At 38.1% G+C, this 15,118-nt stretch overlaps 1 protein-coding gene across 7 annotated transcripts in view; it reads left to right on the top strand.

Annotated features, from left to right (window-relative positions):
• TNIK (TRAF2 and NCK interacting kinase) overlaps positions 1–15,118 on the top strand; it is a 311,530-nt gene that overhangs the window by 252,042 nt on the left and 44,370 nt on the right. For 5 of the 7 annotated variants that reach the window (XM_026705758.2, XM_087933454.1, XM_026705757.2 and 2 more), the window contains 4 exons: positions 1,570–1,734; positions 4,527–4,766; positions 10,715–10,821; positions 14,684–14,847. In XM_026705758.2, the coding sequence (XP_026561543.1) occupies positions 1,570–1,734; positions 4,527–4,766; positions 10,715–10,821; positions 14,684–14,847 (676 nt within the window). The remainder of the gene's footprint in view (positions 1–1,569; positions 1,735–4,526; positions 4,767–10,714; positions 10,822–14,683; positions 14,848–15,118) is intronic. The other 2 variants (XM_087933457.1, XM_087933456.1) reach the window with 1 other exon arrangement.

Genomic DNA, 15,118 nt, shown 5'->3' with positions numbered 1-15,118 from the left:
TAGGGTTTCTCAAAGCTTTACTACTGAAGCTTTGTACTTAAACTTTATAGTACTTTAAAATGTGTAAAGGCTCCCTTTGGCATTTCTGTGTAATTCTCTATTCAGGATATGCCACCTTTTAGTTCAGCCATTTGCGTACATCTCTTCACAGATTTAAGGGTGTACAAAGTTCCAAGATTTTCTAGCTAGCGTTAGGAAAGATTCCTACCAAAACCCGTCAGTTTAGATAATTCAGAAGTAGATGGACCAGTGCTGTAATTCAGGTTTCAGCAACTTCTTGTGGTCCATGTATTATACCAGAACAATGAATGGTCATTACAGTCTCATTAGTAGGAGGCATGACTGGAACAACACGTCGCACAGAGATTCTGCAAAGTAGCCTCTTTTGAGGACAAATGCTTTGAACTTCTAGCAGTCTTTACTGTTCTTTTATCTTGGTACATGGGCCATGTTTTAATCTGCCTTGATGTAAAGTTTGGGAATCTACTTTCTTGGGGTGGATGTTATCTTCTGCCCTTGCCTTCTTACTGCTGTACTTGCTCTTTTGAAGCCAAGAGCTGTTTGTTGTGTGTGTATCCAGTAAGCTGCTTCTTGGTTTCATTATGCTACATATACAGTCCCATCCCTGTAAAGTCCTCGGGATCACAAAAGCCACTAAGGAGTGGAGACTGACAAGTCGGCTCTGCATTTTGCATCTCTCCTTACCTATTTGCTCCTCCATGGGGTTTTTCTTTTCTTCTTTCTGCTGCTGGATTCGGAGCAGGAAATTTCCCAAAGATAAAATTTATGAATAGCAGGCATCTATGATCATAGCTGGTATAATCTGGCATAAAAATGAAATTTCTTGCTTTTGATTTATAATCTTCTGAAGAGCGGTAAATACCGTCTGTCTGCTTGGGCAGGTTCTGGAGGGCTGCTACATCAAGGCACATAGGAAAATATGCAAAATCTGTATAGCCATTTTAAAAAGTCAACATCTAAAATATAGCCTGCTAAATATACCCTCAAAGTACAGATTTGGAGCCAAATTCATAAAAAGAAAATAGTTGATTATGTTACCTTTTTTAAAAAGGACTTTCATATGAGGATACATATATATTTGGATTAATATCTGCACAGGCAGGGGAAAAATAGGTAAAAAAGGGTGTTGGAAATTTGTCCTGCAACCTGTTTCTATATGCATTCACTTATTACTTTTTGTCACTTTCGGTTGACTGATGTTTACTGAGTTTACAATCTGTTCAGTCTACACTTTAGCCTTCTTGCTGATTACTAGGAAACCATTTAAATTCAGCTGATTGAATATTTATTGATATGACAGGAGGTAGAACTAGACTTGAGCAAAATTCATAAACTGAGCAACTCTAACTAATTTTGTTATACTATTTATTAATATGAAAGTCCTTTGGAGTAGCCACAATTCATAGTTAGCTGGAATTATTTTTGTTTTTGGAATGGCTGATTGGAAATACAGACTTGAGAAAATGGCTCTACAGGTTTTTAGAGGTATTACGGACAAGGCCTTCAGACAACTTGAATTCACAGCTCTTTTTTCTCCTCTTGTTTCAGGTTGAAGAACGTTCCAGACTTAACCGGCAAAGTTCCCCAGCCATGCCTCACAAGGTGGCAAACAGAATTTCTGACCCAAACCTTCCACCTCGATCAGAATCCTTTAGTATTAGCGGGGTGCAGCCTGCTCGGACACCACCCATGTTGCGATCAGTGGATCCACAGGTATTGTGTCTTAGTAAAGCCTCGTGTTCTTTGCTTCTCAGATACAGCTCAGGCAAGAATGTGACAGATTATTTTCATCAAAGGTAATGTCATCTCTAAACAATTATCCTGTTCAACAAACATTAACATTTCAGAACAACGCTGTCAAATTCTGCTTGTAGTTTGACTAATTCAGTTCCACTACCCAGGGTCTGTTTTCTCCTCGTCCCCTTATCTGAGAGGAAAATAAAAAATGTAGTCTAGCTGTCACAACCACCATATTATCCTCTGGATAGAGAATTATAATGAAAATAAAATTAGGGATTTTTACTCATTCTGATATTAAAGTTAGTAGAACAGTAGCTATCTCTCCATTGTTTGAGGTCATTCAGACCTAAGAGATGTTCATGAAAATGCTGTTTGAGGAGGCTGATGAATAAGAAGCACATCCCTTACTTTTCTGGGAGAAAATGTAATCCACGAAGCTGTTTTTGAGACAGCAGATTTCATCTGGACTTGTCTCCATTGGCCTTCAGGAGAAAAAGCAGTGGCAGTGGAAATTTTTGGATGGCTGAGTGACCAGAAATAACAGTGGGGAAGTCACGATGGGTTAGAAAGAGAACTTGTAGGCAAAATAGGGAGGCAATGTGGGTCAAATCTTGACCAAAAATCAGTCCTTCTGCACTTGTGATTTAGACAGTCAAACACACATTGAGGCAACCATACGGTTGGGGGAATGAAAAATGTTATCAATCTGTTCTTAACCTTTTTCTTTGGGAGAGAGGTCAAAAGTCAAGTCATAAGGAAACATGCTCCAGGAACTCTGATAAAGAGGAATGTTTAAATAGTGTTTCCAGTAATGTGGAATTGTGTCTTATCATTTTATTTTTTGGGATAAAACGCAGTGGCATGCATAATCAGAATATCTCGTTCAAATAACATAGATTTCATTATTATTTAAAAAGCCTAGTCCCTGTGAAGCTATTCTGGAATGCCCACATGTTTGTCACACGCTCCAAACTCCACATAATTATATATGTTATATATGCAAATTATATATTTGCATAATACATATTTAAATAAATTGTGAATGTGGCATAATGGAAGTATATACTGTAAGATATCGGCATATTTGATGGATATCCTGAAAATCTCCTCTGGAGCAAAATTTGGATTTGTTGCCTCTTAGAGGCAACTCCTTGGTAATATGAGTGAAATTAATAGTACCATATTTGTCTTTGAATTTCCATGGTTCCATTCATAACCTCATCATAAGTTCCACTCCAGATCATCCATTTTTCTCCTTCATTGTGCAAAAAAAAACAAAACACCAACCCCACATGCTTCTACATTAGTTAGTTTGCTTACAGGGTAATAAACCAGTGGTTTCCATGAAAGAGAAATTAGAAGATAACATATAAAATGCTGCTTTGGTCCAGGATGGCAATTCTTCCAGCTCAGTTGTGACCCATTCTTCCAATTAAAGTACTGAAAAACAAAATATTGGCCAAGGTTTTTGTTTGTTTGTTTATGTAATAGCTTTTTTTTTGCATCCTTTTTAGATGTCATTTACAGCATGGAAATTGAGTGTTTGTGTGAAAACTAAGGAAAATACATAGTGTCCAAGCCCCTTTTGTGTCAGGTGCAAGCAACCAAAACCACTTGTGAATAGTCTCAAGCAAAAGCTTTATTGTTAATCCCATTGTTACAAGAATCTTGCCGGACTGAATAAATTTCCCTGGTGAATGGTCAGATAAGGCTTCAGGGATTCTCAGGGAAGTCAGGTCTGTGCCACTTTCTGCAGTGCAAGGATTCTAAGCTAAGCTCCCACTTAACGCCTCCCTCTAGTCTAGCTGGAGATTCCACCACACTTTTCCCCTAAAATAATACATAGAATTTAATATCTTAGAGGAGGTATCAATAAGCAACTGCATACAGCAGACTAAATTATGAGGTGCATTGGGGTTCTGGTTTTCCTTCTTGTGTGAACTATTAATTATTGTTGGTAAGGATTTATGGCTTAATGTATTATATAGACCCAGCTGGTATGGTGAACATACCATGGATCAGGCAAAATAAGACTTAGTGTCAACATGACCTGTGTCTGCCCAAATGATATTTAGACTCATGGCTTTATTTTCTCTTGTAGCTGTCAAACCAATTGCAAAGTTTCTTTTTCCTGTTTCTCTTTTGGCAACTCAGTGCAACCAAAATGAGGAGCCACCAGCCTTGCAGATGCCTTTCTGTACACAATTCCTAATCATTATAACGTTATAGTAATTTAAATGCAGAAAGCGTTACACTTTTTGACAACTCACCTGAAACACCTGAAAACAGCCACTCCACTTTTTGAAATGTTCTTTTAAAATAAAAAAGCTGAACACCATGGACCTGACACACCAAACCAATTGGTGGATATAACAACAATAATATATGGAAAATCAAGTTTCCTTTTTTTCTAGATATCATAGACCATGCCAAACGAAACAAACATTTCATATGTAACTTTCTTACATCATTTCATAAATAACACATTATCATTTAACTAAAAAAAAAATGCTTTAATGGAACAGAATTCAGGCCAAATAAGGAATCTCATCTTTGGCATTTCCTGACCGTCATCCACTTATTATTGAACAATCTGAATTTTATTTTATTTTTTAATCAAATTCATTTTAAAAAACTAAAAAAAACTAAAATAAAAATTGGGGAAACAATTTTTTTAAAAAAAAAAAACATGCTTCATTATACTCTTTTTAATAACTTTTTTTTCCCAATTTATACTTATGACTTTGTTTTAACTTGGTGCATAGATTCCACATCTGGTCAGTGTGAAATCCCAGGGACCTTCCTTGCCTGCCTCTCACTCACTGCATGAACAACCCACAAAGGGAATGGCTGGGTTTCAGGAAGCTCTAACGGTGACCTCTCACCGCACTGAGATGCCAAGGCAGAACTCGGACCCCACTTCTGAAAAGCCTCCTCTCCCCCCTCGTGTTGAAAAGTTTGATCGAAGTTCTTGGTTACGACAGGAAGAAGACATTCCACCAAAGGTAAAAAAAAAAATTAAACAAAGGAATCATGCTAAGTAGCAAAATTAGGAATAGGAAATAGCTTAGACGTCTGTGGCGGCGCTGCAAATCTTTCCGGTGGCACCAGGGACTCTTTCCCAGGATGACCCTGGTGACTCCTACATTTGAAAGGGCCAAATACATTAATACTTGAGGACATGCTTCAAATTCCTTTGAGAGCAGTAACTGTAGCTCTGTGATAGACCACAAAAGGGTTCCAGGTTCAGCCTCTATTAGAATTAGAGGCTAAACCTGGAACCCTTTTGTGTTCTATCACAGAGCTTGAGTTGCCAACATCCGGATGCCCGCTAGATGGCAGCAAGGAGATACCATACATAAACTATATGATTGCTACTCTGAAGTGGTTGCCTGGTTTTGCTTTTGCTTTTTTTCAATCCAGATCTGGTAAATGTAGTCTCCAATAGTTCATTCATTCATTCATTCATTCATTCATCCATCCATTCATTCCATTTATATACTGACCAAATCCAAAGACTCTTAATTATTTGCAGTAAAACAAATACTATGAAAACAAAAGCACAGAAAATCTAGTTTCATACACGAAGAGGCAACTGAGATGGAATAGGTTGCCCTCAGAGTTTCTACCAAAGAACAAATTCATCTAGCAAATACAATGCCCATTTTCTGCAGCTGAGAAGCACCCTTGGTTTTTTTTAATACCATATCAGAGCCATTTTCCAAAAAAGTAGTTAGTGGGGCCATATGAAAATATAATTGGTTTTCAGTTTCAGTGTAATTATAATTAGAATCAATATATAATATCCCTTCTTTAGATTGCATTTAATAATTATCTCCTTTAGTCTAATTGCAGTGGACTAGACTCTAAATATTTTAGCGTGAGGTGCAACCTTATGACCTCAGGTTATGAGGCAAATGATGATGATCTGGATGAAACCAAATAAAAAATCTTTGATTTTCCATAGCTTCTTGGCACGAGTCCACTGCATAGTTAAAGAAATCCATTGGTAGCTATTGACTACCTGTTAGAGATGTGTATTAATTCAGTTTTTAAACTATAATGGCAGAAGCAATGAAGTTTCAGTCTGGAGGCACTACCTGACCTCCTCTAATGGTAGCCATGTCTTTTCTGTAAATAAGCAAGGAAGCTAATACAAAAGTTTATATTCTCATAACTTTCCTAATCTGAACCCAAAATTATTCTGGACAGGCCCTCTTTCCCATAAGAACTAAGGTCATAAAACATTGTATACAAATAATCAAAGTTAGGCAGGCTTACCAGCCCATTCTCAACTGTACAGAAAGTCTTTGACTTACAACACAACTAGGCCCAAAATTTCTGTTGCTAAGTGAGACATGCGTTAAGTGAATTATGCCCCATTTTATGACTTGTCTTGCCACGGTTAAGTGAATCACTGCAGTTGTTAAGTCAGTAACACAGTTATGAAGTGAATCTGGTTTTCCCATTGACTTTGCTAGTCAGGAAGGTTGAAAGGTTGTAGGGACATTGAAATCATCAAATATATGAACCAGTTGCCACACATCTGGATTTTGATCGTGGGGATGCTGCAATGCATCGTAAGTGTGAAAAATTGTCATAAGTCCCTTCTTCCAGTGCCGTTGTAACTTCAAATGGTCACTAAATGAACTATCGTGTGCTGAGGAATACCTGTACGAGTTATTTTCTCACCTATATAGAAAATAAGGGCATTTGGCTGGATTTGCTGTTCTGTCTTTAATCAAATGATCCTAGAGATGAGTTACATTGGGGTTGGGGTTGGATTCTCTAACACAGAGGTCTCCAAACTTGGCAACTTTAAGACTTGTGGACTTCAAACTCCTAGAATTCTCCAGCCGGCTGGAGAATTATAGGAGTTGAAGTCCACAAGTCTTAAAGTTGCCAAGTTTGGAGACCCCTGCGAATGGAATACACCAGCCAAGGCAAAAAGCAGATATCGAAACCAATTATTGCTGCATGGAATCTGAGGCAGGAATAAGATATTGGTCTGAATACAAATCCTTAACAGCATTCCCCAGCATTATTTTGGCTACGGAGCTCCAGGTTACAGCATCAAGCCGTTAATAAAAAATATGCATGAGATCAGTAGACTGTGCTAGTGATATATAATATAAAAGACTGTTGCAATCATGTTGCAGAAGATGCGGCATGTCTGTCTTTTGGCTTCCCTTCCCTTTCCTCTCACTCCCAGCTTTGCATTTAGAAAAGAAACCTGCACTAAGCATAAAACTTGCCATACTGGATCAAACCTGTACGCTTTCCAGGCTGACATCATGCCTCCAGATACAATCAATATTAGTTAGAATATTGTACAAATGCTCCAGAATCTTAATGCTTTCATGATTTGATGGCAGCAGTAGCTCTCTAATTAATGTGGTTCCATAGGCACTGACTTAGAATTAAGTCCCACTGAAATACATGGGACTTTCTCCTAAGGAGGTGACTGTTGGGTTGCAGTCTAAGGCTGTGTTCCAAACTAATGCAGATACTGTTTTGTTTTCATTAAGGCTCTCATAACAACAGTGTCTCTTTCATGCAGAATCTTGGATTGCACAAATATAAACAGAAAGAAAAAACAAATAGCTGATTGATTAAATGCAGGGATGTCCCGTGTGTGTGTGTGTGTGTGTGTGTGTGTGTGTGGTATTCAGCTTGTATCGGTGTCATGAATAATTTATATAGTATTTACCGAGAAAGATTAGGGATTGCCCCTCAGATAATTTCATTTCAAAATAAGAAGGTCACCTTAGATTCCCCAGGAACAATGGTGAAGAAAACAAGCGACGTTTTTGTGTCCAATCTTAAAAGGAGGAAATTGTCTTGAATTTGGGATTGTCTTTGCAATTAGGTAATTGACCAATAAGATGGCCACAGAGAGACTTCCAACCGGCTTAGAGATGGAGCTCTCAGTTAGTTGCATTTTAGAAGCATGACCTGTGGGTAATGTGCTAAATTGCTTGAGCTGTGACATCAACAAAAGTTTAATCCCCTGAGATTAACACTGAAAATAAATTATTCACTTGAAGTAGAGAGGCAAATAGTTATAAAGTATCCTTTTCTTTTCGAATAAAATTACATGCAGTTAGAAACAGATTGTCCATAGAGATTCTCAGTCATCTAGGTCATAGTTATCCCAAACGTGCTTTTTCAAAAGGCAACTGGATTTTATTTTTCCTTGAAGACGTTTTGCTTCAAGAAGCTCCTTCAGTCTTCAAGTAAAAATAAAGTCCAGTTACCTTTTGAAAAAAGCACCTTCAGGCCCAGATTATTTATAAAGCCTTTGTCCGTGAAGAGTGTACAACAGATTTTATTTTGAAATCTTCCGTGTATGATGTTATTCATGAAATGCTCCATTTTATTGGCAAAGTGATTGCATTGAACACGTTGGAAGCATTAGAAAACACCCCTTATTGGAAGCACTAAAAAAATGTCCAAGTGCTGGAAACACAAGAAAATGCCTTATAGATTATCTGATGGTGACACAGAGGATTTTGTGGCACCGATGTCATGGCATACCCTCTCTTTCTGCGTTACACCAGCCCCAATAATGTCATGTTTCTCACTTCTCTTTTAAAAAAACTACAACGCACCTTTTTACATCGACATCTTTATTACTAACGCTGCCTAACATTCCATTTAAAGGATATTTTTTCCTGTGTTCTTACTCCATTTTTATTTTACTTTTTTTCTACCATAATGATATGGTTATGGAAAATGGCCTCAAGGTTTTCTGTAATTAGAAGGATTATAAAAAATATTGTCATTCCATTATTTCTGCCACCACTAATAATAACAACACATTGTTCATCAGCTCAGCAGCAAAATCCACAGAAGTTACAGTTAGGGTACGTGTCTATTATACAACATTCACTGCATAGAACTCTGTTCCATTTTATCACATTTTAAGTCGCCATAACTGTGGAATGGAGTTACCTTCATTCCTATTCAGACCAGTTCAGAACTAATTTGTTGTTTGAGATCACAAACCATCACAGGAACATCTGCATAATTAAAAATCTGAATGTGTATATTATAGTCAAATCTACCTCTCATAACCATTTGTGTAAATAATCATCAAGTATTTGTATATTCATAATGTCTTTTTCTCTTTAAACAAGGCCATTGTTAAACAAGCTATTTTATGGCTTGCTTTGGAAAAGGGCTTGTATTTCAGATGTACTTTTTATGAAGGAAGATCCCAAGCTCAGTCCTTGGCATCTCTAGTAGATATAGAAAGAAAAATTTAACTAAAACTGAGTGGCAGCAAAAAAACCAACAACCTTCATCCAACTGATGGTGAACTACAGTTCCCATTATCCTTCATGACTGTGCTGGCTGTATTGTTGAGACCCAGGTTCCAATAATTAGGGATGGGCTTCAAAATTTTAGCAATGAGTTAGGTTGCTGGGTGGGCTTGCCCATGGTGTGTGTGCCCTAGTCAGCATCCTGCACCACAGTGGGGGGGGGGGTTGCCCTCCTCGGGTTCCGGAGTTTTTCCTCGAGCCTTTGGGAAGGTAAAAACTGGCTCCCAAGGCTCTGGAACAGAGGTGGTATTCAGCAGCTTCTGACAGGTTCTGGAGAACTGGTAGAGGAAATTTGGGGTAGTTCGGAGAAGCAGCAAATACCACCTCTGACTGGCCCCACCCCCATCTGTTCTCTGCCTCCCACTGAGTCCCAACTGATCAGCTGAGTCTTCTTTGGTTGCCCTGCAAAGGAGAACAGAGCTGGAAAGCAGGTTAGTGGGGTGGGGAGGGAATGGGATTTTGCAGTATATCCTTCCCTTGCCACACCCACCGAGGATAGACAATACTGATCTAGATGAACCAATTATCTGGCTTAAAATAATGCAAGTGCAATTACATATTTGATATTCGCATCTCCGCCTTGCTTATTATTACTATATTTGTATGGCCTATCGTGCTAATGCTCCATTGAATTTCTGTACATCTTGGTTTTGAGTTAGCGACTGTTAGAATCTTCCAGTGGCTCTTAATCCCCAGGCTGACGTTAAAATCAATAGTGTTGCTGCCCTTCTACTCTGCAGTCAATGCCTCATTATAATAACAAAATACTATCCTCATTAGTGTCATTGTAATATAATAAGTCTTGGACCTGGAATCAGAAAATCCCGATTCTAGTTCCCATTCAATCATAGAAGCTCACTGGATGATAACTACAGGCCACTTGTGGCCACTCAACCCAACTCTTTTCATTGAGTTCTTGCTGTAGGGGTAAAAGAAAAGAAAGACCCCCTACGTAAGCCACTTCAAGCTCTCAAAGAAAGTGCCTTGCTTCTGATGAAAAATCAATGTTCTCTCTGTTTCCGTGGGACACATTAAGACAGTCCTCCAAAAATCTTGGAATTTTTAGTTCACATATAATACTTTCTGCAAATCAAATATTGACGTGGCAACTTAAAGATCATCAAGCTGTGATTGAAACAAGTAAGTTACCCCATGGAATTAAAATGAATGCATTTCAGATATGATATTTTATCTCCTAACAAGGTGCTGTGAAAACCAAGTGCAGTTTATAATTGCTTCATTGAAAAAAAATACTTCCATCTTTCCAGAAGAAATTAAAGCTGGCAAATTTGCCTAACCTGGTAGTCATTACCTATAATATATTGGTTATAATCTGGGAGGGTCTGTGACAATTTGCCATGGCCAACTTGCCACAGCCAACTCTCCTCAGGACAACTTGCCATGGCCAACTTGCGATGGGATAACTTGTGCATGTGCGTGACAAAAATTAAAATACTTCTTATTTCTTTTAAATAATTAAATTGAATTGTTAAATTGTCCAGTGGCAATTGCCCCACAGCGAGTTGGTAGTGGTAAGTTGGCCATAGCAAGTTGTCTCATTTCAAGTCTGGGACCCTACTTCTGGCCGCAGAACTTCAGTAGCCAGCACGCTTTGGGTTTTCTTACAGGTGCCTCAACGAACTACTTCCATCTCACCTGCATTAGCTCGGAAGAACTCACCTGGGAATGGGAATGCTCTTGGACCTCGACTCGGATCACAGCCCATAAGAGCAAGGTAATGCCAACCAAGATAAAACTTAATGTTCATACATCTAAAGTACTAGAAGAGAGTACTTAGAAGAAAGTACTTAGAAGAGAGACACAGTTGAATATTCTGTGGAGGAAGAATGTCTTATTTCCTTTCCCCAACCTTCTTGTAGACAAGAGGAATGTAGCAAGTTAGGGAACCTTCTACCCTATTCAGATAATGTTGAACAGTGGTGTTCAGTGGGAGAGCACATATTTTGCATGGCAGTTCTGTCCTTGCCATCTTTAGTTTAAAAAACGCTCAAAGGAGCATGAACATAATGGACACACGCATGGAAAGAGCCTTGCTGGTTAGAGCAAGATCCCATCAAGCTCAGTGTTGTGTCATAAACAGGTAACCAGATGTATTTGGGAAGCTCATAAATCTTCATAAAATTGTGATAGCCCTTTTTCCACTGTTGTTTCCTAGCATCTGATATTTAAGATACCAGTTACTTATTCGCTACCTGTGTTCAAGGAAGTACCTAATAATGGGTTACCAAGATAAGTAACTATTGACTGTTCTCTCCATGATTTTGTCTAGATTCCACTAAAATCTGCCTAAGCTGATGGTCCATCACAGTATCTGATGGAAGCAAATTTCACAATGTGTCTCTTAAAAATTTTTTTCCCCCAGTCCTGAATCTTCCTACATGTAATTTTAGCAGATAACTACACTATGAAATGGAGGGGGAACCTATTTGCCTCCGTAGTGGCTTCAATTAGCCCCTCTTCCCTTCGGTTGACCTTGAGTTCAAAAACCCCAGTTGCTGCAGTTTTTTAATTTTCCCTTTTTTGCATCTCCTCTGGTATTGTTCCTATGTTGCCCAGCACCTTTTCAGATATTGCCTGAAGTTTTGGGGAGCCACTGGCCTTCAGAGTAGATTATTAATTTATATTTCAGATAGAAAGGTAGGTAGGTAGGTAGATAGATGATAGATAGATAGATAGATAGATAGATAGATAGATAGATAGATAGATAGATAGATAGATAGATGTCATTTGTATATTTCATATTATGCTGATCTTACTTATTTCAGCTCTTGATAAATCAGGATTTAATCTGATTTAACTAAACTAATGCATTAAGAGCTAGGGGACTGCTCTAAAATAGGAAATGGCCAAGATTTATTTAAGACTTTGGCAAGCATTCATCTCCACAATATTTCAAATATCATTTCTGGCATACAGCAACAGCAACCTTTGCCTAAAAGGATGTAAGTCTTGGATCTAGGATTTCTTGCTCTTTCTTCAATTAGTTTTGTGTTTTGCATCACACTGCAGATCCTGTTGCAGTATACAGTACAAAGCAGCCATAAGTCAAAGACTCTTTTGTGCACCTCAATGTACAACAAACACCATCTAAGTAGAAGATTGAAAGATTTGCTCAGAAAGGCAGAAAATCTAGAATTTTCCCTAGGAAACCTCACTCATACTGCATCTAAAATTCAAAATCTACAGAAACCAGTCTGAAAATATTTGAATTGTATTCAGGCAAGAAAATGTTTCATCTTCTATAACTGCCTTTCCCAACTGGATGGAATTTGGAATATACAGTTTTAGGGTTAGAAAACCCAGAATAAAACTAGTGAGTTATTCTTAGAATGACCCAGTTAAAAATGGATAATCTATGTGTTATTTACCAAAATAGTTTTCCACTCAAGGTGACATGCATAAAAGCTACCACTTTATTTTGGGCACAGCTGCCCTTTTGTCTTCTTTCTTCCTTGCTGGGATCTGAACTCTTGAGAGAAAGAACAGGATGGGTTTTGCTAATCTCATTTTAAATATAAGAACAGTTTAAGGGCAGCTAGAGAAGTTTGGATAGAACCAAGAAAACTGAGTTTCAATGTTTTTCTTACCTCTAGAAGAAAGGGTGGAATGTCTATACAATTAGCACCTCCAACAAGCAGGATTTAAATGCAGATTCCTCTTGTTCAAGTCTAACTTTCTATTCTGCATTTGCTTTAGGCTGGATTTTCACACCTGTACTTGTTCTTAGGAATGTCTCTTCATTAATTTGCAATGGAATTGTTGCTTGGAGCTAGGCACTTTGCTTTCAAATTCAATGTCCAATGATAGAATGTTGTTACTATACGTAGGCAATTTTCACTAACTGTAAAGATGAAAGTGAGATCAAAGAAAAGATAGGACAAGATAAAAGTGGCATCCTTCAGCTAAGAAGATCCCTCTAGGCATGTGGTACTTCAGTTCTCCTAATACCTCACAGCCAGCCTGGAGTGAACAATGTGAAATAACACACCTGGGCTGTGTGTTCTATAGTAGATGAACAGTCATATCTGAGACTGCCTTGAGTCTTTTCAGTTATCTCAAGATCAACTCAGTTGTTGCCTTTTGGAGGGAATTAGAACAAGGCAAATAGATTAGTCAATAGTAGCTGGTGTATAATTTATGGTAGCTGAAATACAGAGCTACATATATCATAGAATATTTGCAGCTGGTTTCAGAATGATTTTGTTTAACTTATCACTTACTGGTTTCCTTAATTTGATGGCTGCCATCCCATTACTCTTAATGACTTTGTTTTGGTCATCCTACTGCATCTCCTAACATATCTTGTATAAATCAGTTTTTTAAAATACTGACTGTTTTAGCAGAAATTAAGGAAATTTCAAAATGGTATGCTGCAAAGAATTTAAATAAATGGATGATCATAGATAAGGCCCAATATTTATTTGATGGCTATTGATTTCTTGAAGACCATATCTATGTAATTAGGTTGTCTCTTGTTTACTATGAAGTTGTGATTACACATGCAGATATTCAATGATACAGTTCATCTATCATCCAAGATCTCTTATCAACTTTTCCAGAGGTTTGATTGGAGAATTGATAGTACCCAAAGCCACTAATGATTTGTAAGCCTGGTTCTCTGACATAATGAGAATGATAACTTCTTACTCTGTGAGGATGTTGTGTAAGGTTTTCAAACCTGCACAGTACTCATTCATTTTCCCTACTTTACACATACAAGAAGTAGTTTGGGAATATTCCTGCAGGATCTTGGCTTTACGGTTAGGTAGTGGTGTTTTGCCTTATTTTACTTAGTAAAGATCTTATGGATCAACAGGAAATTGTTGAAATAACAGTTTTCTCCTTGGAGGAGAAGAAATCTAATCCATCCCAGTGGAGTAGCCATAAACTTGTTTAGGGAAAGGACTACCAAACATTAATGACATTGGTTGTTTTTTTCACTGCAGTTTACAGTGAAGTTTTATCCATTGCCTCTACTTAATGACTAACCTTCCAATTTTGTAGATTTTCTGATGCTGTTTTAAAGCATTATATTTGGAAGGGGATCTAAGCCCCTCCCCCACAAATGATGTTCAGTTTGCTCCTTTCTGAAGAAAGAGGCAGCTGTGGTTTAGCTGTTCATGGCGTTAGGAACCAGAGCAACCTGGTTGTTATTCTGTTAGATCTAGGGATACATGCCATCTTCAATACCAAAGGTCTTCAATGAAAATTTGCAACGTTGACCAAAATAAGCATCAAAGGGTTCTCTCCCACCTTACTAATTCACAGGAATCTTTCTAAAGTATTCATGAAATAGATGAATAGATAAACGAGAGTCAGTCTGGTCTAGTTGATAAGGCACCAATGTAGAAATCAGAAGATTGTGAGTTCTAGCCCTGTCTTAGGCATGAAAACTGGCTGGGTGACTGGACAAGTCACTCTCTCTCATCCCAACTCATGTCACAGGATTGCAGTTGTTGTTGGGAAAATGGGAACAGTATTAAGTATGTTTACTACCTTGAGTTATTTATAAACAAATAATAAAGGTGGAATACAAATAAGTAGGTACAACATCCTCTTTTCTTTCCTCTTTCTAGTAACCCAGACCTGCGGAGAACGGAGCCCATAATAGAAAATCTGATACAGAGGACAAGCAGTGGCAGTTCTTCCAGCTCCAGCACCCCCAGTTCACAGCCCAGTTCACAGGGCGGCTCTCAGCCTGGATCCCAAGCTGGTTCCAGTGAGCGGAACCGAGCCAGAGGTGAGATTTCAGCCCATTCTCATGCCTACAGTTTGTCCTCTTCTATTTTCATTTTTTGCTGCTTGAAATACTCGTAATTCATTGGATTATCATCTGTGACCACCTATAATGCTAGAAAGAATTTTCATTTCTCCCTGTGTCCTAAACACTGTTTGTGTTTTGAATGTCTGCCTTGCTATGAAACATTAAGCCAGGATATTTTAGCCATGATTATTGGACAAGCAGTATCTCCTTGGTTTGCTAAGAGTATTAAGCTATTGGGTTCACACAT

Source organism: Pseudonaja textilis, chromosome 4 (assembly GCF_049901715.1).
Source record: "Pseudonaja textilis isolate UNSWEBS1 chromosome 4, rPseTex1.2, whole genome shotgun sequence".
Lineage (NCBI taxonomy): Eukaryota > Metazoa > Chordata > Lepidosauria > Squamata > Elapidae > Pseudonaja > Pseudonaja textilis.
This window is presented reverse-complemented; position numbering and strand designations above follow the sequence as displayed.